The 25,747-nt window shown below is 30.7% G+C and overlaps 1 protein-coding gene across 1 annotated transcript; it reads left to right on the plus strand.

Annotated features, from left to right (window-relative positions):
• Positions 1-3,156: 3,156 nt before the first annotated feature.
• Positions 3,157-13,168, plus strand: LOC145304045 (galactosylceramide sulfotransferase-like). Its single transcript, XM_080145805.1, has 10 exons — positions 3,157-3,252; positions 3,886-4,010; positions 5,789-5,867; positions 7,037-7,195; positions 8,951-9,099; positions 10,694-10,744; positions 11,377-11,456; positions 12,078-12,211; positions 12,591-12,685; positions 12,993-13,168. Exons 1-10 carry the CDS (start codon positions 3,178-3,180, stop codon positions 13,087-13,089), a joined length of 1,044 nt encoding a protein of 347 aa, XP_080001931.1. The 5' UTR covers positions 3,157-3,177; the 3' UTR covers positions 13,090-13,168.
• The last annotated feature ends 12,579 nt before the right edge of the window (positions 13,169-25,747 follow it).

The raw sequence follows: 25,747 nt of genomic DNA on the forward strand, positions 1-25,747 counted from the left end.
TTTTTCAACCATTGTCTTATCCCTAAAATCGCTGAAATGGTTAGTGACTTGTTTTTCTTTCGTATAGAATGTACGCTTCAATAATCTATTTCAAATAATCATAACACGACAAGGACGACAACATCTATGATTAGCGAAGCATAAAAGATAACAGATAGACAAACTAAAGAATATAATAGAGCAGATATTTAGTAAAATAAACAAGGATGACAACATCCATAAGTAGCGAAGCTCAAAATTTATTTATAGACATCAGGAAAAAATAATCTTTTGAGTATGTTAAAAAGACATACATGAAATAAATCACGAAACCTTTTAAAAATGTAGAAAATCTTTTGAAGCATGAAGAAAAACATAAAATCTAGGAATTGATCTAGCACCCCAACCCATGGCAAGTCTTAATCAAACTTGGCAAAAATATGTTTAATATTGACTTATTTAATCCTTAAAAATTCCAGCTGTTTATCCTAAACAGGAGTCGAAAAAATCACGAAAACTTTAAAAACTAGGAATCGATCTAGCACCCCAACCAATTATCATATCTTAAAAAAACTTTATAGAAATGTGTAGAATGTTGACTTAATTAGTCCCTAAATATTCCAGCCGTTTATCTTGAACAGGAGTTGAGATATTCATGAAAACTTGAAAAACTAGGAATCGATCTAGCACCCCAATCAATATACAAATTTTAATGAAACGTAGTAAAAATATGTAGGATGTAAATTTACTAAATCCCTGAAAATTTCAGTCGTCTGTCTTAAAAAAGAGTTGAGAAAATTACAAAAACAAAAAAATCTAGGAATCGATCTAGCACCCTAATTAACAAACACATGGACAAAACAATGTATAGATTAGATGCGCATATGTCATGGGAATCTTCACTAAAAATTTCAGCTGTCTATCTTTAATAGGAGCTGAGAAAATCACGTTTCCCCCACTTTGTCTCAGACAGACGGACGGACAGACGGACGGACGGACATTTCGAATTATAGAGTAGCTTCGCTACTAAAAAGTAAGAAAATCACTAAACCTTTTTCATGAAATATTTCTTAGTCTTTTGTAGCTTAACCTACAGACCAACGGACCAAGGTAATTATATCAGGGAGGAAGGGGAAGGTGTTAATTACACTAGTCCCCAAAGTTATATTAATGTTTTCTTCTTCGTTGGCTCAGGAACTTTGAGGACATTCGTTGAATTTTGATTGGTTCATTAACTTGAGTGTCCAAATGTTTATTCCACAGAAGGGTTAATTTTGTGCATCATCATGGGGGGCGAACATTAATTTATCGGCCATTGTCTTATCCTTTTAGATCTTTAGATTGTCTATATTGATCACAAACCACCGAGAAATTGCTAATATCGTTGCTTACAGGCAGACGGATGGACATTTTTGATTGTATGTATAGTAGCTTTGATATAAACAAGGATGACAACATCCATAAAAGCGAAGCCCTGAAGCGGTAGGACAAACGGACATTACCACTTGTATAGTGTCAAAACTAAAAATTAAAATATAAATGAATAAGAGTCAAAGCAAAATTGTGAGTAAATTTGTTGAAAAACTTTATGATACAGGATAATGTTTATGGACATACTTACATTTTTAGGACTTGATTATAGAGTTGCTTTGCTTATAATATTGTCCTTTGTTGTCCTAGAAATCAGTATACCAAAAATCAGAACTATCGGATAATAAGATCACAAAAAAATTAGTTGTTAAAAATGTAAAAAATCAACATGTTTGAAATGGACGTGAGGTCATTCTGGTAATGATTATAGAGTTGCTACGCTTTCTAAATCGTACCTAACTACTACAGAAATCACCATGCAAAATTTAAAATCGATAGGACAATTCTAACATGCCTAAATTAATGAAAAAAGCTATCCATTTCAGACGTACGGACGGACCAACCCTAATTATAGAAAAGCTTCGCTTTTAATATAGAAAAGCTACGCTTTTAAAAATAATAATTTAACGGCCGTTTGTTCCGGCAAATTATTTCTAGCAGCTACGAACCAAATATTATATGTACGATATTTTTCCATGACTTTGATTTTAAACGCTTTCAACGCTTTGAATTCGAACAACAACAAAATTTGTCGATAAGGAAAAAGATGAATTAGTCCAACATTGGTCGATGTTTAATCAGCTTATCAAAATCCTTTTAAAAAGTAACAGGTTTGTACTAAAGGATCTGTTTACAGGGTAACATCTCATAGGCCCTGGGAAGGTTTATAACTATTTTGGGGGACGGTACCACCACCCTCTTAATAGAAATCGCCGCTAATTTTATTAAATTTAATTTCCACACTCCTCAAGTGCCCCTAGAGGCCTCTAGGGGGCGTAGCCGCTAGTAATGAGTAAATTGTAAAGCTTTTCTGCATTTTAGGACACTCTGTCCGTCCGTCCATCTGTACATATGTAATTTGATAACATTATTGCCTAAAACCAGGGAAATAATTATTATAGGGTAAATTTTTCTTGTAGGGTATTGTTGTATCCTCCTCCAAAGTAGGTATAAACTTTAACTAAACATATAAAAACTTTATTGTAAAGAAGAACCATATCAGTTTAGCAGTTGGTAATACCCTCTCACACACTGATATAAAAAGATTATTAATTGATAATTTTTTTCTTCAAGAAAATAAAAATGCGAAAACGAAATATTATAAATTTTTTGCTTGTAATCCTGGTGCTTAGTGTCTACATGTATTCTTTACATTCAAACAGGTAAACTAAGATTTATATTCATTATAGAAAAATAACAAGATGTTTGTGTGTCTGTCTGTACTGCAAGGATCTCGCTAACCCCTTGACCGATATGGTTAATAGTTATCCTTTACAAAGTAGCCTCTCATAGGTCTTGGGAAGGTGTTTAGGGAGGGTACCATCACACTTCCAAGAGAACTAGTACCCAGAGGTCTCTAGGGGCGTAGCCACTATTTAGAGTTATTGCTAAACAGTCCATGGAATTATTGATTTCTTATATCTAATAGTTCTAATAAATTCCTTATTTCAGCTGTTTTTTTTTGGGCAGTCTTATGAAATATTAAAGAGACACCCCCTAAGCCAGTGAAATCTCAAAATAAATCAATTTGTATGTTGGTTACACCTCTCTCTTCCCCAATTTAAATAATTATTTTATTTTAGTATGCCTGATAATGATGTAGAGTATATGTTAAAGAATCAAGTTAGTCAACAAAAACACTGTAAAAAAGTAAAGAAAATTGGATTTGCTAAGCTACACAAGGTAATTTCTTCATTTCGTTTTTTTTCTGCGGGGCCATTTCCTAACCCTGAGGGGTAATCCTTAACATTTCTTTAATACCTAACCTAACCTAACCTATAATAACCTATGAAAAGCTACTGTGAAAACACGAAGGAACCCGCAACTTCGTTTTCTTTCCATGATCCTAACTTTTTAAATTGTTTTACCAAACAACATATTTAAAACAATTGAACGTTTTTTTAAAATTCCTATACTTAAGTTTTTACAATTTTATACATTTCACACCAAGAAATGAGGGGTTTTACCCCCCCCCCAAAAAAAAAAATAAAATTAAATATTTTAGGCTTTGCCCCTCGCCCCATGTATGCATATTTTGCTGGATAAGCATGTTTGTAAGGGAGGGAGGGGACATTGGGTTGTTTATTCCAATAATCCCAAAAGTTTCATATTAACGATTTCTTATTCATTGGCTAACAACTTTGGGGACTTTTGATTGGAGATTTTTTATTTGTTGACTCATTAAGTTGATTGTTCAAACGTTTCAACCACTACATAAAAGCTACAGAATTGATAATTTTGTGTATAATCATTTGAGTTGTACATCAATTTATTGGCCATTGTCTTATCCTGTTAGATCCCTAAAATTTTGTTTAGTGTGGCAGCTCCTCAATCCAGAATATCCTGCTCAGATTTGCCATGGCAAACAAATTAAATGTTGTTCTACCTGATGATCTATACCCAACAACTGACTTTGGCAAGCCACATCAGCTTTTCACAAGGTAACTAAAATGGGATGTAGTCCCTTTCGTGCCAACGCCCCTTAAGGGGCAATTCGTCGTATTTTCAAAATGGTTATTTTAGGTTAGATTAGGTTACATTGGGTTAGGTGATTGTCCCACAGAGTTAGGCAATTGGCACTGCAGGGTTAGTGCTTCCCATAAGGGGTTAGAAATAGGAGAAAAGCTACTGTGAAAATACGAAGAAACGCCCCTTAAGGTATACCCCTAAAAGGGTATTTTTAATAGGGTTGGGCCGGATACATATTTGGCCGGAAACCGGATGCTGGATATCTGGCTGATTTCTAATACCGGATACTACCATTTGACTTATCTGACTTATTTACTAAGTATATTTGCGATTACTTTTATTTAATGAAATCTTCCAATTTTTAACATGTACAAAACGGCCTGCTTAATTGCTTCAAGATCCATGTCAGATCTATATAGGAAATAAATGTCTATAAACGAGCTCAAGTTTTCCAAGGAATATATGATTAAAACTCATAGTGCTCCAATAATCCATAATAAACTCTCATTGCCCAGAACGATAAGACCCATTATTTTACTTTATTAAAAATAAATTCATTTTTTTCATTTCATGTTGCTATTTACCTTATATTGATGTATTTAATTTCTAATCATAAAAAAGAAAATTTAAATTTATAATATGATAAATTTAAGAAAACTATGTTTTAAAAGAATTCGATTGTGCCGACATTTTGTGTGTTCAAATATTAAACTAAAATTGTAATCATCATCATTAACCCTTTGGTGATGGTAATGTAAAGAAAAAAATATAATTTAAAAAAATCTTTTAAAAATCATTTAAATTATTAAATATTTACTTTCTTTTAGATAGTAATGCCGGGTGAGGAAAATAGATTTATTGAGAAATAGATATGCATATAGAAAACTAGCCAATAGGGAGATAATTATATCGAGCCAACTCTAGTCTATAATATAAATGATGAATGATGTGTTACTTACTTGTTGCTATACAGTACCAAATTTTTAAGAAATAATGCTTGTGACTGTTTGTTAACAGGGATTTTTGCCGGATATCCAGCCAAATCATAAATTTTGTAATTTTAACAAGAATGTCAACATCCACTAAAGCTTCTCGAAACTTATCGTCTGACAAACAATAATAAGGAACCTGAACCAATATTTTGTATGGGTCTATCTCAAAATTACTTACTTAAATAGGGACATATTGACATGTTAAACTTGATTATAGAGATGCTTGGTATTTAATATGGTACTTAATTGTGCTTTGAACTAATTTTCAATAAATCTAATTATCAGGATAATCATATCATTTGTCAAAAAGAAATTGCTGTCAAAAGTTTTTAAAATCATTATTTTTAAAATGGACATAGAGACTTTAGTACTGATTTTAGAATTACTGCACTTACTAAATTGTACATTGTAAACTGTTAAAGGATTAATTATGCCAAGTTTGAAATTGATAGAACAATTAATAGGCCTGACAGTCTTCTTAACAACATGAAAAATAATTCTTATTATTCTTACATCTGAGTAGTTTGTGTTGAGAAATAAGTTGAGTGTTCAAACATTTCAACCAGAAATATTAATCTACAGAAGGGGTAATTATGTGTATCATCATTGGAATGTACATCATTTATCGGCTGTTGTCTTTTCCCTTATAGATTCCCAAAGCTAATGAGCTTCCATCTGCTGCAGTTTATAATTTCAAATATGTCCTGTCACTATACCAGTAATAGTAATTGTTACAAACAAATTAAATAATTTCATAGGCAGTTGATTGCTGAAACTGCCTGGGAACAAGCTGGAGTTGACTATGACATATTTTGTGTACACTCAAGATGGAATCAGGTATGTACAATTATAATTATTTTATTTTTAGTAGTGAAGCTACTATATACTTCACTATGTCAGTTCATTGGTCCATCACTGAGTCAGCCCTCAATGCTGTGATTTCTTGGCTGCTACATAAGATACAAGGCTGAAACTTCTTGTTGATAATCCTATCATTATGGAGCATAATTAACTATAAAACATCCATGGCAATCAGACTCCTTTTTTTAGCAGATTTTTGGCTGCTTTTGTATTTTTTGCACATTTTCCTCCATTTTTTTGGTCAAAATTTTTGTTGATAAGGATTTTAAAATTAAATTTGATATCTGTAGATAAAAGGACATCTGACATCTGACTTATTTTTCATATATCTCTTTATATCTTTATATGTTTTGGTTTCATTTTTAAAATTTTGTGGATACTAGTATCAAAATTTATTTTTCTTACATGTTCTCAGCATCCAGTATTTAGCATATTATTTTTACATTTATCCATTAACATGTAACAATCTTGAAAATGCATGAATGTAAGTTTAAATAGAAAGTTTATGGTTTAAAATAATAATAAAGTGACTTGCAAAAAATTAATAGCTCCTTAAGATAATTTAGGAATGTTAGAATTGGCAAGCTAAACAACTCTATAATCGTTACCAGAAAGTATGTACGTACATTTGAAGCATGTTGCTTTTTAACCTTTTTAACCTTTTTAACCTTTTATGTGATATAATTATCCTATTCATCTAAATTTGGTTATTCCATCAGAAACGTATAGCTCTTATCGATAATTTAGGCATGTTAGAATTTTCCCATCAATGTCAAACTTGGCATGGTGATTCATGTAGTTTTTATGTATAATTTAGAAAGAGCAGCAACTCTAGAATCGTTACCAGAATGTCTGTTCATTTAAAATATTTTTATATTTTTTTTACAATTTTATTTGAAATAATTATCCTATCAATCTGATTTTTGAAATACTGATTCCTTAGACAACAAAATACAATATTATTTATAAGCAAATCATCCCTATTTTAAAGTATGTAATTGAATATCATCTTGCATTTACGCAGTTTTGCAACAAATTTACTTACAATTTTGCTTTGTTCTGCTTATTCAGTTTGACACATATTAACATCGTTTGTCTTGCCATTTCAGAGCTTTGTTTTTATGAATGTTGTCATCCTTGTTTAGAAAGAAATATCTGGATTGCTTGGAGAGGAGACTGTTTACTTCACGATGATGCGGCATCCTGTAGAAGCGGTCATCTCTTTGTATGACAAACATGTGCCTAACAAGATTATGTCTCTGGAAGATTTGCTTCAGAAATTGATGAAACAAGAACAAGATGAGGTATTTCAGTACGGCTTCGAAACTGATTAATATCCGCTGGATAAGAACCGGTTCACAGCCATACTAAAAAATTATCTATAGCAGCGTATTACTGAAAATTTTCCAGGAGTATCAAATAATTAATGCTAGTTTTGTTAGCCCAGGCCCTTAGCCCCTCGTGCTAACAAAACTGATTTCAAACTTTTAATTTTTAATTTTTGTTATCTGCAGAAAGCTAGTCTCTAGTTCTATTAAAATATATATATTTTATTCTAGGGGTGATTTTTCTGGGTAGGGAAGTTGTACCCTCCACTTAAATGGTTGTAAACCTTTTGAGAGGCTACATTGTAAAGGAGAACCATATCAGCGGTTAGCGATATCCTTCAGTACACACAGATAGACACACAGACATCCTGTTATTATTATATAAGGATAGATAGATTTAATAGTAATAGTAGATAGTTTATAGTAATACATTGTACATAACAAAATCTAAATATGCTTTGTCATCCTGTTTATTTTTGCATTGCGTAGGATATTTCAGCACTTTCCTATATCTTATGTCCACAGTATGGTGGGTACACCCCACAAACGTATTTGGGGGAATAATGCACTAGGCTAAAACGTACTAAGGGGAATAATGTACTAGGCTAAAACTACTAGGGGGAATAATGTACTAGGCTAAAACTACTAGGGGGAATAATGTACTAGGCTAAAACTACTAGGGGGAATAATGTACTAGGCTAAAACTACTAGGGGGAATAATGTACTAGGCTAAAACTACTAGGGGGAATAATGTACTAGGCTAAAACTACTAGGGGGAATAATGTACTAGGCTAAAAGTACTAGGGAGAATAATGTACTAGGCTAAAACATACTAAGGGGAATAATGTACTAGGCTAAAATGTACTAAGGGGAATAATGTACTAGGCTAAAACGTACTAAGGGGATTACTAGGGGCAACTCTTAAGTAAAACCAGAGAGACAGATATGGGACATTGAACTGTTTATTTCAATAGTTTTATATTAACGTTATCTTTTTCTTTGGCTTAATAACTTTTGATTGGTTGATTCATTAATTTGAGTGTTTAAACGTTTCAAAGACTAATTTTAATCTAGAGAAGGGGTAATTTGTGTATCATCATTGGCCTATGTCTTATCCCTTTAGATCCCTGAAAAAATCGCACTATGATATTCTTTAATTGGAAGATTTTGTTTTATCGTTGGAAGTTTTTTTTCTTCATTTCAAAATTAATTTTGGATAAAAACAAATTTTTATTTCATCAAATCATGTAAAATATTAAAAAAACATCTTTAGTTTTGAAAAAAAGTAAGCATTTAATTTTTTTACCCAAAACCATTCAAATTATTTTTTTTTCAGTGATTTTCATGAAAAAACATCAAAACATGTATTAAACATCCATAAAAGCGTAGCTCTGAAATCAGACCGTAGAACAAATGAACATAAAACTTAAAATTATTAAAAAGACAGAAAAATAGGATAATTATAACATACAAAAAAATGTCAATAAAGTAAAAAATCAGCCTGTACGGACTTTCTGAATCCGATTTCAGAGTTGCTACGCTACTTAAATAGTATTTAACTGTTATAGAAATCACCATACAAAGTTTGAAATCATTGGACAATTTTAACATGTCTAAATATAATTAAGGAATGAGCTAACCGTTACGGAGGGACGGACTAACCCTAATAATAGAAAAGCTTCGTTTCTGAAAAGTTAATTAAAAAAAACCTATATTAAATATTTTTTTTAGTACATTGCTGAAGTAGTAGCTTATATGCGGAACAATAGAATGTTGTATGATCTTGGTTTGGAACATCAACAAATTAAAAATGCTACAGCTGTTGAGGAAAAAATTAAAGAGATTGATGATAACTTTGATCTTGTCCTGATCATGGAGAGGTATTGCATTTTCCAGTATGGCTGGATTAGAACGGGTTCCTAGTCATACTAAAAAATCGTGAATAGCATCGTATTAGAGACAATTTTTCAGGATTATTAAAATAAAAATAGTAAAGAAGTTGTATCAACTTTTTTGCTTTTTATTTAAGATAGCTAGCCGGTTCTTTCAGTAAGTAGTAGATGTAAAATTTTTCATAGAATTCAGATATGCAATCGGTTTTTTTGTAGACCTCTTATTTTTTAAGTAATTTAAGTTTTTAAAAAAAATAATTAAGTCGGTTTTAAGGTACTAAAACGCAACAAAATAAAAGAAGAAAATGGCCAGTATGAACAAAAATAGTAAGATCTTTAATTTGACACCTTACTTTTAAAATTCTGTTGAGTAATTATTGAAAAAATCTATTTTATTAAACTCGGTTTAATAAAAACTTTAGACCTAAATATTTTCTCAAACAGACATAAAAAACATGGGTTCATATATACCTTTAGAATCAGAAAAATATTACGAATCTATTCTAAGCAAAATTGAAAAAGTTTTATAAAACTATTATAAAAAAAATAAGTTTATTTTAAGAATCATAATTTTCGGCTTTAAAGGGTTAGCTTGAACCAAACCTGAACAAAACCTAAACAAAAGACAATGCAATGTAGCAGATATTTTTTAAACACAAGAAACAATAATGTATTTTTAACTGCATTGTTTTGAAGTTTATAAACAGACTGATGCATATTTGTTCATAATTTTTCATTCTTTACATGTTCTTTAATATCACAATATTTATTGTAGTATCTATTGTATATATTGTATGAACATTCTCCTTTTTTTCTGGCAATTCTATAGGTTAATTTTATAGATTAAGCTTCCCGATTCGTCAATTTTTGCGATTTGTGATTGGCTAGTTTAGTAGTTACAATTCTTAAAATAAACTTTTTATTTTTTCTATTTTTTATTACAATTTTTTTAAACTTTTTCAATTTCGCTTAGAATGGATTCATATTATTTTTCTCATTCTAATGGTATATATGAACCCATATTTTTTATGTCTGTATGAGAAAATATTTAGGTTTAATGTTTTGATTAAACCGAGGTTAAAAAAATAGATTTTTTCAACAATTACTCAACAGAATTTTAAAAGTAAGGTGTCAAATTAAAGATCTTACTATTTTTGTTCATACTGGCTATTTTCTTCTTTTATTTTGTTGCGTTTTAGTACCTTAAAACCGACTTAATTATTTTTTTTAAAAACTTAAATTACTTAAAAAATAAGAGGTCTACAAAAAAACCGATTGCATATCTGAATTCTATGAAAAATTTTACATCTACTACTTACTGAAAGAACCGGCTAGCTATCTTAAATAAAAAGCAAAAAAGTTGATACAACTTCTTTTAAATTGTTTCTAACATGTTTTCTACCTTCACATAAAAAAGACATACTTTATTTTTGCAACAATTGTATGTACATTTTTTTAGACTTACGAAATTAATGACCTGCTTATTAAGTTCTTACACTCTACAAGTTTCTTATTAGGTTGTCCTTCTTTCTGATTGTAGATCTTCACTTCTATGGATGTTGTCATCCTTGTTTATATATAGGTTTCCAGAATCTTTGGTGCTACTCCAGGAGCTCCTTTGTTGGGATGACAGGTAAGAGAAACTTAGATAACAGCTGATTATGAGAAACTTAAATATCAGATGATTATGGGAAACTTAAATAACAACTGATTATGGGAAACTTAAATAACAGCTGATTATAGGAATCTTAATTAACAGCTGATTATGGGAAACTTAAATAATAGCTGATTACAACCATAAACAACTGAAGGGGGGGGGGGTGTACATTAGTATCAGGATCTCTCTGTGTCTGTACCGAAGGATCTCGCTAACTGTTGAACTGATATGGTTTTCCTTTTCAATGTAGCTTTTCATAGTTCCTGGGAAGATTTGGGGAGGGTCCTCTTCCCCCGACTGTTCTTTTTAAAACCAAAATAAAAAATGGGAAGGGGGGGGGGGGAGTCAAATTTTGACATCCCAGCACTGCAAGTACCTCTAAGGGCTTATAACATGTGGGTTTGAGTCCTGACCACATCATGTCAAACTTAGGAATGTAAAATAAGTAAATACTGCTCTTATGCCAGAAAGCAAAAAAGGAGTAAAGAATTGCAATTCTTGCACAGGAAGGATTTCATGGCAAGGGCCGGTCAATCGAAGGCTTGGTTGTCTTTTGGGTCTTCACATAACCCTTCTCAAGTTTATTAATGATTTAAAACTTATTTCAGCGATATGGTGAGCTTGCCAATAAACCAGATTGATCCAAGCGTAAAGTCAAAACTATCACAAAATACAACTCTGTTTTTAGGTAATAACACATTTATATACTATAGCAGTTTCAAAATGTCTTAAAATATAGGTCCGTTACTAACTTTCTTCGTATCCGTCATATATGGCTGGGCTAAATTTTATATTGTATTGTAGACAATTTTCTATGACCATCAAAATGAAAATTTTGTAAGCCCCGAGGGATATATGATAAGAAGAAAGCTGACTCCCACTCTTAAACAAAAACTTCGGAGGGTTGTATTATAGACCACAACAGGGGTGTTATTATAATTTCCGGGGGGGGGGGGGGGGGGTTATCCAATCTAACTTTCTTAAATTTTTTACCTCTCTATATGATTCACATTCTTAAAAGTAAAAAAAACTCAAAAAAGGCACACTTCCCTTAAGGGGGGGGGGGATTATTTTAGAGGGGTGTACTAGGGGATGTAGATCCTTGTCAAGAGGAGGAGACATTTAGGGGGATATATCAAACCCTTTTAATTTTACCAGAGAAGTGTACTAAACCCCCTTAATTCACCGCCCTCTTGCACTACTCTATTTTTAATGAATAAGAACCATCGATAAATGATAACCTTATTTTTTTCAAAATCAAAAGTAAAAAATATATTAAAAAATATAAAAGTTTTTTTTTATGTACCAGAAGAGTTCCTAGCTGCAGACATAAAATTATATCAACATTTCAAACAAAAATTTCTCAAAAAACTGAAAACTTTTGGGAAAGAAAAAATGAAGGAAAAAATGCTAAAACATGAACAAAATAATTTACAAATTAAGGTAATGTATTTTTATTTCAAAGTAATAGGATGTCCGTATGTCTGCCTTTAAAAAAATGGGAACTTAAGGATAAGGAAAAAAATGAAGAAATTTGAAGGGAATTACAGACAGAAACATTTATAAAGAGCTTTGTTACTAAAATTGTCATAATAATAATAGATATATTTTTACTTGGATGTTGCACTAGATTTTCATTTACTCTAATAAAGTAATACTCGCAGCAGGCTAAAATAACAATACTCCCTTTTCCTACACCCCCTTGACTTCTACTGGATTAACAAACTGACCAATATGATATCTTATTAGCAAGCTAGATTGACGATAAATTTCCTCCTGTCAATATATCCACGTATATCCTATATCCATTGGCATAATTTAGGAGGAATGTGGAATTAAAGCTGTGCCATTAAACTATACAGATGCCAATTTACAATTTATGCATTATGTTTTATCATCTGGTCATCACCACTGCAGGTAGATAGATAGATAGATAGATAGATAGATAGATAGATATATAGATAGATAGATAGATAGATAGATAGATAGATAGATAGTTAGATAGATAGATAGATAGTTAGATAGATAGATAGATAGTTAGATAGATAGATAGATAGATAGATAGATAGATAGATAGTTAGATAGATAGATAGATAGTTAGATAGATATAGATAGATAGTTAGATAGATAGATAGATAGAAAGATAGAGAGACAAACAGACAGTCAGATAGACAGACAGACAAACAAACAGATAGATAGATAGATTTAATTGTCTTGTATTTAGATTGATGACCATGAATAATAATGATATTCTGAATGCAGCTATGGACGAGCAACAAATAAGGGCCACCAGGGCTTTGTCAATGAAAAAGAGAGTGTAGCAATTTCAATAATTAATATATAATTATAGATGAATTACCCAGACAACTATTTGGCCCTACTGGTGGGGGCCTTTTTCGACTGCTAGCAAATTGCTTTCTGCTCCTTTGTAGCGACTTGGCTGAATTTATATCATTGACGCTATTGAATAATATTAAAATAATCTGATTTTAAAAGTCGGTATTGGACCCCAACCCGTTGGTTGGAGTTACATATAGCTTGTGCCCCTCTATTCTTTTACTTTAAATATTACAATATTGAAATTGAGATTTCTAGTTTTCTCTTTGCCATCAATCTTAAATTAAAAAACGAAGTTACAATTTGTTTGAATCATATCACGCAACCTTTTCTAAGATTCTATAATTGTTATCCTATTATAAAAAAAGCAAGCTTTTATTGTCAGTAGCGAAGAATCTCGCTAATCGTTGAACCGATATGGTTCTCCTTTACATTGAAGCTTCTTATAGGTCCTGGAATGGTTTTAGGCTATTTCATTTATATAAAAAATCTAATTACGGTTCCCTTCCATATCCCTTAGAATAAGGCACAGCCGATAGTATTTAGTAAAAAGTAATTAGTAATAATTCTTCTAGTTGCTTCTCCCATCCCAATACATTTTAAATCTTCCCTGAAAAGCAAAACCAATATTTTCAAATACCTTCAGACGAAACAACGTTGTACTTTATATTAAAGGTCTCCAGAATCTAGGGGCTCAGTATTCAAAGTGCTAAATCTGGATATGGCGATTTTCAGGGATCTAAGGGATAAGACTGTGGCTGATAAATTGATGTACATTCCCAATGATTTTACACGAATCTACCCTTTCTGTAGAATACAGTTAGTGGCTGAAACGTTTGGATACTCAACTTAATAAAACAAACCAATCAAAATCTAATTAAAGTCCCCAAAGTTGTTAGCCAATGAATAAGGAAACGTTATTTTAAAACTTTGGGGACTAGTTTAATAAAGAGCCCATTGTCCCCTCTCTCTCTCTGGATAATTTTGCCCCTTCCCTCTATCTATATTTCTAGAATTGGGAACCAAAAATAATCTAAATCTTGCATGTTATATTTCATGTATTGTAGTTACCAGGATCTTAAAATTCATCCGGACGGACAGACATACAGACATCCTTCAATCCTAGTTGTATTATAAATAGATAGTGGCTACATCCCTAGCTTCTAGGGGCTTTGTCCTGTAATTAATTAATTAGCTATAGATGGACAATTACACAAAAAGACAGACGTACAGATATCATTCTTTTTACTTATTATAAACTAGCACCTGTGCCCCTAGCATCTAGGGGCTCTGTAATTGTATTTGGGGGTCTAGGGTTAGAAAATAGCCTAAAACAATCCAAGACTTTAACAAAATAATAAATTTACTAAATCAAAACTAAATAGAAATATTGTACCTCATCACCTCGGTAGTCTTTCTAACAGACTATATCTATGAAAAGAAATGTGTGCTTTCCCATAAAATGGACATCGAGCACTGAAACCCCCTCTTTCTTATTTTTTAAATAAATTGAAAATATTTTTTACCTATGCCCAACCCGTGCGGTGGGTCTTAACCCTGTGGGCTTACACCTGCGGGGATACCCAGTACCTAATATAACATAACCTAACCTGACCTGATTATTTATCAATTTATTTTAAAAATAATGGAATAAGGGGATCAGTGCTCGACAACACACTTTGAGGGAAAACGTCAAGAAATGAAATGTAAACTGTGATCTTTTTTTTGTTGTTATTAATTTGATTTTTTAGTCTGATTCTTAACCCTTACAGATCGGGGGGGGGGCTCAAAGAGCCCCCCCCTCTAGTTTTTTCAATCTCATTTTTTTTGTAGGTAAGATGGAGAGCTGTAACTTCATGACTTTTTAAGTTTAGTAATTATACGTCGGCAAGAGTTGATTTTATTAGGATATCTGGTCTGTGTCGGTCGTGGTGTCCGGTCAAAGTCGGTTGGGTAGCAAAAAAAATTAGAAAAAATTCTTAATAAATCTTAATTTCTACATTATGACTTTTGTGTATAAGGTAGAAACCTAAAATTTTTTTGGTGAATACTTAGATATCAATGACCATCTGAGAAAAGTGGTGTTATGACCGTTTGACCGCTCCCTGACCGACTTTATGACCGATTTTTGTCCGGCTTTTACTACAGTAATATATCATGAATATCGTGGCTTCTATTACAGCTAGAGACCTATATTTTTTTTTGGTAAATCCTTGAGCAATAATGAACAGATAAAAATATTAATTTGTGCCGCCAATCGCCGTTTTACCGCCGTAACCGCCGAAAATGGCGGTTTCCGTTATTTGCCGTTTTTCGGCTATGATCAGAAAAAGTAATTTTTTTGTTATGAAAAATAAAAGTTCGTCCTAAAATTTGGTCATCATAGCTGCAAAATTGGCCGCTCTACAGCTGTTTTTAATTTAGCGGCTGGCTGCTAAAAAGCGGCTAAGGAGCGGTCTGACTGCTATGACTAGAAAAAGTAATTTTCTCTAAAAATACACATGAACCACCAGAAAAAAAAATTACGTCTTTATCTGTACCAGGAGCCGAGATAGAGGGGGGGGGCTCTTTGAGCCCCCCCCCCGATCTATTAAGGTGGGAATTGGGGCCCGATCTGTAAGGGTTAAAAAATATATATCTGCTAAACTTTAAAATATTTTATTCTTAATACCGAATTTGTATATTATATAGTTTAAAATAATTCCGCTAGGTGTCTATCTTAAATTGTTAAAAGACAGTCTAGCTGCCATAATCATAAATATAGTATTATTTTTTTTGTAATTCCTAATTGTATACTTTTATGTTTTTTTGGTTTTTAAGAAATTTTAACCAAAAAAAAATGTTTCAAGAAGGGGTGATGAAAAATGTTCAAATCAAATTATTAATTAATCTTGGATAAATGATTAATTAGTGCTGCCATTTATACCATGGTGCGCCTGACTTTGAATCTGGGCTTCATTTCGGGCAGTCGTGGTATGTTCGGAATTAAATAAAAATTGTTTACATACACCAAAACTTTGCTTTTTCTCGGCGTCCAGCAGAGAAAAAGATACTATTTTGAGCCAATTCTGAAATTGGCATTTAAGTCTAATGAACTTTTTACTACAAATCATGAAGAGCTAAAACAAAGATGATAACATCCATAAGTAGCGGAGCACAAAATCTATTATAAAAATAGACAAACGGACAAAGTGATTTATAGATCAGAAAAGAAAGAGAGAGAATATGCAAACACTTTAAATCACGAAACCTTAAAAAATAAGATTTTTGTCTTTGAAAGTTGTAAAAAGGAAAGCAGCTAATAAGCTGCTTTAAAGCAGTTGGACTGCCATATATTTTTTATACCTAATTATGGTGCATAATAAAAGGAATATTGGCAAGAATTTTTAGCCATGTATCTTTTTTGGTAGCCGAGAAAATCTGTTTTAAAAAGAAAAAGCGGCTATGAAGCTGCCGAAAAGCAGTCCGTCAGTTTTAGACTTAATTATGCTCGATATTGATGAGAAGTTGACAACCAGTTTCAGCTTTCTTTCTTTTATAGGAGCCGAGAAAATTACGTTTCCCCCAAAACTTTTCAGACAGACGAACATTTCAAATTGTAGAGTAGCTTTGATACTAAAACTGAGGAATGCATCGCAAGCAATTTTACCTACATGATTCCCCACACCCCCCGCATGATGAAAATTCGTGTACGTATCTTAGTTACATTGTAAGGCCTACTGACCCTTAAAAGTGAGAAACAACTATAACAAATAAATCTTTGCTTCGGATATACAATCGAAATAAGTGTTTCATTTCAGGGATATATAAGACAATGAACGATAAATTGATGTACATTGTACATCCCCAATGATGATACATAAAATTAATCTTTCTGTCTAGATAAAAATTAGTGGTAAACACGTCTGAGCACTAAACTTAATTAATCAACCAATCACAATTCACTAAATCCCCAATGTTGTTCAGCCAACGAATAAGAAAATTAGATTATAGGGACTATAGGGCAATAAAAAACAGCCCATGCATTGTACTCTCTCTCTGGTTTCATTTCGCGGTAATTCTAAATTGAGTTTTTTTTTCTGGATAAATCGTTCACTTACAATTCTCTCCCTCTATTTGGGTAATAAAGGGATAGATAAACATATATATTATTATATTTTTTTTTATACATAGACATTTTAGAAAACCTGGTCCCCTTTCATTTTGAAATAAAAAAAATAAAAAACTATTTATATTAAAATTACATATCCTTTATTCCCCGCTTTCTCTTTAGCTAAGATTTAGATCTTATCACTATGGCACAATAATGGTTAAAATTTGTCTTAGTTTGACATAAAGGCGCAATCAACGAATTTGAAAAATTACCTAATTATTTGTGCTATTTTAAGACTGTAATATAAATGTTAAATAATATTTTAGGTGATTTGTCTTTATTTTCTTCTTCAGTATTTAAAACGTTTTTTTTACAATATTTGGAATATTTCAAGGGCTTTTCAAAAGATTTTAAAGCCTTAAAAATATATATTGGTACTGGAAATCTTCAAAAAAAAAAATCATCTATCAAATGAACTAATTTTTATTGAGACTCAAGTAAATTTCTTTTAATCATTGTTATTATGAGATTTTTTCCTATAAAAATTATAATGATTGATTAATTTCTTTATAATTGTTGACAAGCAGTTGCAGTGTAGTTCTCATTTTGTTCAATAATACACTTCTTATTTGGTTAAATATTAACATTTTTTTTCATAGCAAACCAGCAACATTGTAATCTTGTAATCTTGACAAAAAGAGTGAGCAATGTGTGTATCAGTCATTTGTCTTCCCTAACAAATGTACAGCACAATTTGTTTTATTTACACTAACATTAAATCAAATTTTTTTTTAGTTTCACATTTACACTTTGGAATTTTGGTGTTGGAGTGAAGCTATTTTACAATACAATTCTTTTTGCATCAGGCATTTTGTTAGTCTATAGTCTGTATCCCATGCATATAATTTTACTTCTTTATCTTTTCTTATTTTAATAGTTAAAATGTAATAACTTAATTTACATAAACAAACTTTCACAAATTTCTACTATTTCTACTCATGATTCAAAAAGATCTCTTCTCTTTATAAATACTAAACTCATTATTAATAATTAATCTTTAATAGCTTATTCTTTTTTATTCCAATATATGTCCATGCAATTGACTTTTGCTTATTGTAAAAAGCTTTGTTGATATTTGACAATCAGCTTGAGTTTGTGCTAAAAAAACTTTACATACTTCCTATTTTTATACTATTCATACTCTTTGATTTTCTTGATGATTTTTAGCAAAGTACAATTTGTGTAATTAAATGTTTGAAAGTGCATTTCTTATGAAGTACAAATATACCAAAAGAAAATTATTTCTTTTTATAAAAAAAATTATACATTGTTTTACAATGACAAAATTTATGCAATGAATTCACTTGGGTAAGTAACAAAAAGTATAATCTATTTCCTAGATTATTCTTTATAATTGCTTTATCTTTTTGGGATTACTTGAGCTAAACATGTTAAACTTTTGTGCTCTTTTTATTAACATAATTTTTAATAGTTATTTGGATCATGGAAAGAAAACAAAGTAGTGGATTCCTTCTTATTTTCACAGTAGCTTTTATAATATTTCTAACCCTTTGGGGCTAATTTCCTAACACTACGGGCAATCAAACAACTAACCTAAAACAACCTATCAAAATCTACTGTGAAAATACAACGAAACCCACTACTTTGTTTTTTTTCCATGATCCTGTCATTTTCTAAAAACATAGAAAGATTAATGTAACTATACATGAAAATAAATAAATATTTAACTATTGACAAAATTATTAAAAAATGTGTGTCAATACAATACCTCCAGGACCAACTATGTAGTACAGACAAACTTTTGTTTATTTTGTAATAAAAAGGAAGATTGTTAAGGATGGTCCCCTTGAGATTTACATGTAATACATTATACAATATAGTACATATACAATACATATAAGCAATAAAATAAATCTAATCTTATTTTTTAGCACAGCTATATTATTGGTCAATTGGTCATCCTTTCATGTATTTGTCAATTGCCCACAAAAATATAACTTGTTTAGGTTAACCTACAGGAAAAATCAGTCAACCTCTAAAAGTTAATTGTGAACTGGGCAAAAGACTTTTTCTCTGGAAAACTTGCATTTATATATGTACATGAATTATACATAATATATAAAATGTGAAAGATACAGTTTTTAATGTAGATCTGCAAACTTTGCTCTTCATTTATCTTTCTTTAAATCAATCTTTTTTTAGAAAATATGAAATATTGTGAAAAATATTTGACTGAATAGGTGAACTGTTGATTTATTAATTCATTTCTTTGTAACCTTTTACCTAAATGAAAATCTTTGATCAAAAGATTTTTAGAATTATTAAACTTTTGTTCTCAATTCATTCTTTTTTTTCTCCACATTTTTAAACAAAGATTACATCATCCATAGAGGCAAAACTTTAAATCTACACATCAATGATGGCTTTCAAACTTTTATGGTACAATTTTAGAATATTGTCTGTCCTTGCATACCTTGATAATCCAAATTACCCTAAATCTTATTATTAAAAGGTAAGATTCAATAGTGTTATATTGCACTTTGCGTTGTAGAATGGCATATATAACATCCATTAATTTGACCTAAAAGCAAGGCAGCATGCACCTTTTTGTGACATACTTATAGAGAGTCTTTGCTACATAGTTTGAAAGATTTTAATATATAACAGATACTTATTTCTATAATGAGCAATATTTTCGTGATATAAATCACAATAGATCAACTATTCCTGACTGAGCTTGTAACATAATGATGTTGTGAGTTGAGATGAATAATAGAAAATATTTGCTACAAAAAAAAACTGGAATATTATCAATGTATTCTTAAACAGAAAAATATTAAATAAAAAATGTTGTGAAATGTGCAATAATTGTAAATCTGGGAATGGAATAGGCAATTAAAATGTCAACATCCATCTTGTTAATTGCTCTAATTGGTCTGCACATAATATGTGGTTCATCTAACTTGAACTCTAGGTGAAAATTTTATTTTAATTTTACAAATAGAAGTGTCTGGATATTCTAATTTGATTAATCTTTTATATTGTTTATTTTCCATCAAAAGAATGAATTGATGCACAGTTTTATAATAAAATAATTTTTATTTAATAGTACAACTGAAAAAATCAGAAAATAAATAATAAATAAAATTTAATCATTTCAAATATTTATTTAGATTTAGACTAATGGTTTTTTTTAAAGACATCATAATTAAAATAAAAAATAAAATTAAGTTTTATAAAAAATGTTCTTCTTTAGCCTTTTCTCTCTCATTAAATAGAAACCTAATATTATGTCAAAAGAATTTCCTTGTTTTGAATCAAATTAACTAAATAATTATATTCTTGTTTCAAGTGACAATCAAACTAATTAATGTTGACAAGTTTGGTATTTTCTCAAGTTAGCAAATAATTTTGTGATATTTTCCTCTTTTGTAGTCTGGGGCTTATTTACCTTCTAACATACAACAATAGCTGTGAGATATCAATAACATTTCTGCCTTGAACCTTGTGACACTGTAATTAAAGTTCCTCACGAATAATATGGAAAGAATGTTCTTGCAGTGTTTCAATTTTAAGGCAAGCTGAGCTGAGATCTTTGTATAATATATGGTGTATCCAAAACCAAATCATCAAGAAATAACATGTTGCATTGCAGGGAAACCATCAAGTGTAGAATTGACAAGGGCAACCAAAACTTTCAAAATTTCAAATTCTCCAAACTATAAGATATTTGACCTTTTTCTTAGGCAAAGTTTACATTGGAGATTTGACAAAGTTTGATTAGTTGGGTGAAAAATATTGAGTGCCAGAGAAAGCATAAGGAAATATTTGAAAAGGAACATGTTGGTTTTCTCTTTTAAAACAGTATATCTGTAAATAAAAGAACATTATTATAAATACATAACAACTTTACTACCAAGTATGATTTGATTATGCCAAGTACCTAAAGCATTTTATGTTAAGGATAGAGAAACCTCTCAAAATTGTAAATTTGTTATAGTAATCTTAAAGAGAATGGACTAAAGAAAAGCTGGTCTGAAAAGCATAAGCAAAATCCAAAGTGTGAAAGATTAGATAAATTTAAGACATTACTATGGATTCTTAGTACCAAAACAATGAGGTTAGATACCACATTATCAATGAAGATCTTCAAACCTGTTCAATTGTTACATATGATTCTTTGGTCAAGACTAATGTATATCAACATAGATATTGTAATTTACTTATCTAAATATAAAACTATTAATAGAAATCATAGAGTTTCCTTTTAGAGAAGAGGCGCAGAAATGATTTCTGAGTCTAGTTTACAATTTGAAGTTTAAAGTTTGGATTTTCCAGGAATGAGTGGGACATTTGACTCCAAATTACTAGGAATAAGGTATTGCCAACAAGCAAAATAAATCTAAAATAATATTTGGGAGGCAGATAAAAAAGTCATCAATTCTACAAAGTACCCCCCAACAACAGCAGAAAATCATAAATAGGTTTTGTGATTTTTTTGAATTAATTTTGTTGTTGGTTGTTGGCTGACAAATTACACCAGTTCCCAGAGTTTAACATGTTATTTCTTTGGTTGATATAAACAATTTGGATACTAGGGTTCAAATTAAAAGTGTTCAAACTTTTTAAAAGTGAAGCTTTACTATAATTAGGGTCAGTCCGTCTGTCCGTCCGTCCGTCACAGTTAGCTCTTTTCGTTAATTTAAACAGGTTAGAATTGTCCTATAGATTCAAAACTTTGCATGATGATTCCTGAAGTAGTAAGGTACAATTTAGAAAGCAAATCAACTCTATAAGCGATACCAGAATGTCCATATGTCCATTTTGAACATGTCGATTTTAAACTTTTTGACAACAAATTTTTGTATGTTAAAATAATCTGATTCTTCTGATTTTTTGAAAACTGATTCCTATTACAACAAGATACAATGTTATAAGCAAAGCATCTCTATTAACAAGTCCCAAAAATGTAAGTATGTCCTTCAACAGTATCATCTATTTATGCAGTTTTGCAACAAATTTACTTACAATATTGTTTGTACTGATGCATTAATATTCTGCTAATTCAGTTCTGACAATCTACAAGTGTTAATGTTTGTCTGTCCTTCCATTTCAGAGCTTTGCTTTTATGGATGTTGTCATCCTTGTTAATCAATATGTTTTCATCGTTGCAGACTTACATTAATTTATCTTCCATAGTCATATCTATTTATATCCTTCAACAAATTTACAAATATATCTAATTTCATAATTAACACGGTAAATAAATATTCTTGAAAATTAAAAACATGTATATTTTTAGATTTTTAATTTTGGCACTAGTTTTGACTCAAAAAGACACCATCCTTACCTTTATGTAAGAATATGTAACTATGGAATTAAACAAGAATATTAAATAAGCGTTATCCATAAATGTAAACTTTTGTCAATAAGTAGAACATTGTGAAAAGAGATCGGTGATAATAAAAACATTTAAACAAGGATGACAACATTCAAAAGTAGCGAAACACAGAAAATGACAAACGGACAGTGAATTATATATCAGATGTTCAGTGGTTATAATGGGATGACATATAGAAAATGACGAAACCCTTATATAAAATAATTTGTGGAATGATCGACAAACAAAGTAATTAATATGGGGAATCTTCACCAAAAATTTGTATTTTCCCGAAACTTTTCTGAAAGACAGACACACGGACATTCCGAATTGTAGAAATCGCTCATAAAACCCAAGTTCTTTTTACATTTCATACAATTTTGACTTCAGCGCAAAAGATTGAAAATTCATGTTAGAAAATTCATATTAGTTGAAAGTTATGTTGAAGAAACTTGTACAAAGAATTAAATTTCATTCAAAATCTTGATAATAGGATTTCAAACTTTATTTTCAACCAAAGACAAAAGCTTAATATTTTTCATTGTACGTCAGAGTTATTTTAATAAACTATTCCTAAAAAATACAAAAAGATATTTCTATTTTATATTAAATAGTAACTGTGCTTCGTAAGACTTCTAGAGCCACCTGTTGGAAAGGGGATTGGTTACTTTAATTTTAAGAAGTAAGTCTATTTGATAGTTGACAAAATAATGCCATTTCTCCCAGTCATATGCCGTCATGCGTCAGGTTGGAAGGGTGACGCAAATTTCAGATTCCGGATTTCGCGATTTGAAAATTTTTTTTATTTATATTATAGCAAATTAAATAATCTTGCAAGCATCGCTTTTATATTATAGAGAAAAATAGTAAATTAAATAGAGAAAACTGAGATCTGAAATTTGCGTCACCCTTACAATATAACGTACTAGCGGCTTTGCCCCTAGCCTCTAGGGGCTTTGCCTCAAGAGGGTTGATCAAACCAATTTTTCGTATTTTAGTTGAAAAGAAAAATAGAAAAAAGAATTTTCTTTGGGGGGGATTTTTTAAATTTTTTTTTTGTGGGGGGGGTAGTCGACCACACTATTTTAATTTTAGTTTTAAAAAGAATTTTTCATTTTTTGGGGGGGTTGAGGGTGACCCACCCCCCAAGACCTATAAGAAGCTACCCTGTAAAGGAGAACACGACCGGTTGTGCGGTTAGCGAGATCCTTTGCTACAAACAAACAGACAGACAAACAAACAGACAAACAAATAAACAGACAGACAAACAAACAGACAGACAAATAAACATCGTTCTACTTTGTATTATAGATGACCGCTACAACGGCGAGACGTGGCATTACTTGGTCCACTATCAACCATGTCGTTTCAGCGGTTTGCAAGATCCCTTTGCTACAGACACACTCACAAAGAGACATCCTGTTACTTGTATAGAAACAAACAGTATTAATAATGAAAATAATTTTGTACCCATACAAATATTCCTTGCATTGTATTATGGAAACAGAATCATAATAGCGAAATAACCAGGGAGGGAGGAGACATTGGACTTTAAAATACATTGGTAACCAAAGTTTTATAACATAGATTGTTTGGGTAATTTTATTAAATCTTAATTTAGAAGTAAAAATGTTCATTGATTTTAATCTACAGAATGGGTATGTTTAATGTTTAATGTTTATGGTTATTATGTTTATAGTAATCAGTATTTAAAACAATTTATCGTGCAATATCTTTTATCCTTTGTCGTCCCTGGAAACAACAAAAGAAACTAAATGAGCTAACAATATAGAATACAGAGGTGGATTCTTAAAAAAATGCTCCAAAATCACATAGAAAATCTACAAAAAAAATAATAAAAATCATAGAAGGGTTATTAACATAAGATTTTATTTAGTTTTTTGTTGTTGTAGATTTTCTATGTGATTTTTGAGGATTTTTTTCAAATACAATTTTTGTGAGGCAGCAATGAAGCGAGCCTAATTTTTTTAAGAATCAACAATTCTATCTATTCAAAATTTCTGTCTGGCAAAATTGCATAAAATAAGATAAAACAGATACTGTTCGTTGTGAGCGAAATATATTTTATAATATAACCCCTAAAAATGCCTCTGAGAGGGCAACAACGAACACTTTTTCTGTCGATCTGTCTGTAATGCTTAAAAAAATAGTATAAATTTTAAAAAGGTTTCATGGTATATTTTAACAAGTTTAAAGTTTGTTTTTAAGACAGTGCGATATAGTTCATCCTTGTTAATGAATCCTGCCTATCCTATGACTATTCTGTCAAATAGGTGCAATTCCACGTTTACAATACCTACTGACATTATTGTCAATTATTTGGGGTTTCTGTCTTTCTAGTAAACTGACAGATGGACAATATATATGTATAGTTATTAAGATATATAAGTTTTCCGGAATTTTAAAGTTAGGGGGAGATTTGAAATCTGCATCAAATTTTGAGGAAATGCAATTTAAGTTAATTAATTTTGGCATCTGTGATTGTTGGATTTAAACAATCTGCGCTCTGATTGGATGGCGTACATCATTCAACCAATTAGAGCGCAGGTAGTTTAAAATCCACCTATCCTATATGTCAAAATTAATTAACTTAAAATGCATTTCTTCCGCTTTTAGATAAAGAATTATACAAAAAACGAATTTTATAAAAAATCCTTAAAATTTGATGCAGATTTCAAATCTCCCCCTACCATTAAAATTCCGGAAAACTTAAATATCTTAATAGTTATATTGATTGTTGTCCTATTATTATAAAAAAGTTATATAAAATTTGAAAGTTAGAAAGGCAACGGAAATTGTACTTGAAATTTTACTGGAACCCAGAGGTTTTATGAGTACGTTATCTCAATATAAAAGCTTTGGGTACATTTATTAATTCTTGATTTGTTGTTACAAGCTATCAGTGTCCAAACTTTTCCATCAATAATCCTAATCAGCAAAAGGGGTAATTTAATTCATCATAATTGCCTTATGTCGAGACTTACATAACGTCGACATGTTAGTTACTTTGACTTATATGGCTCTAAAAGAAATATCAGATTATAGAAAGAAAACGAAGTGGTGGATTTCGTCGTATTTTCACAGTAGCTTTTCTCCTATTTCTAGCTAATCACTGAACCGATATGGT

Source organism: Acartia tonsa, chromosome 13 (genome assembly GCF_053477335.1).
Source record: "Acartia tonsa isolate MP-2025a chromosome 13, ASM5347733v1, whole genome shotgun sequence".
NCBI classification, from domain to species: Eukaryota; Metazoa; Arthropoda; class Copepoda; order Calanoida; family Acartiidae; genus Acartia; species Acartia tonsa.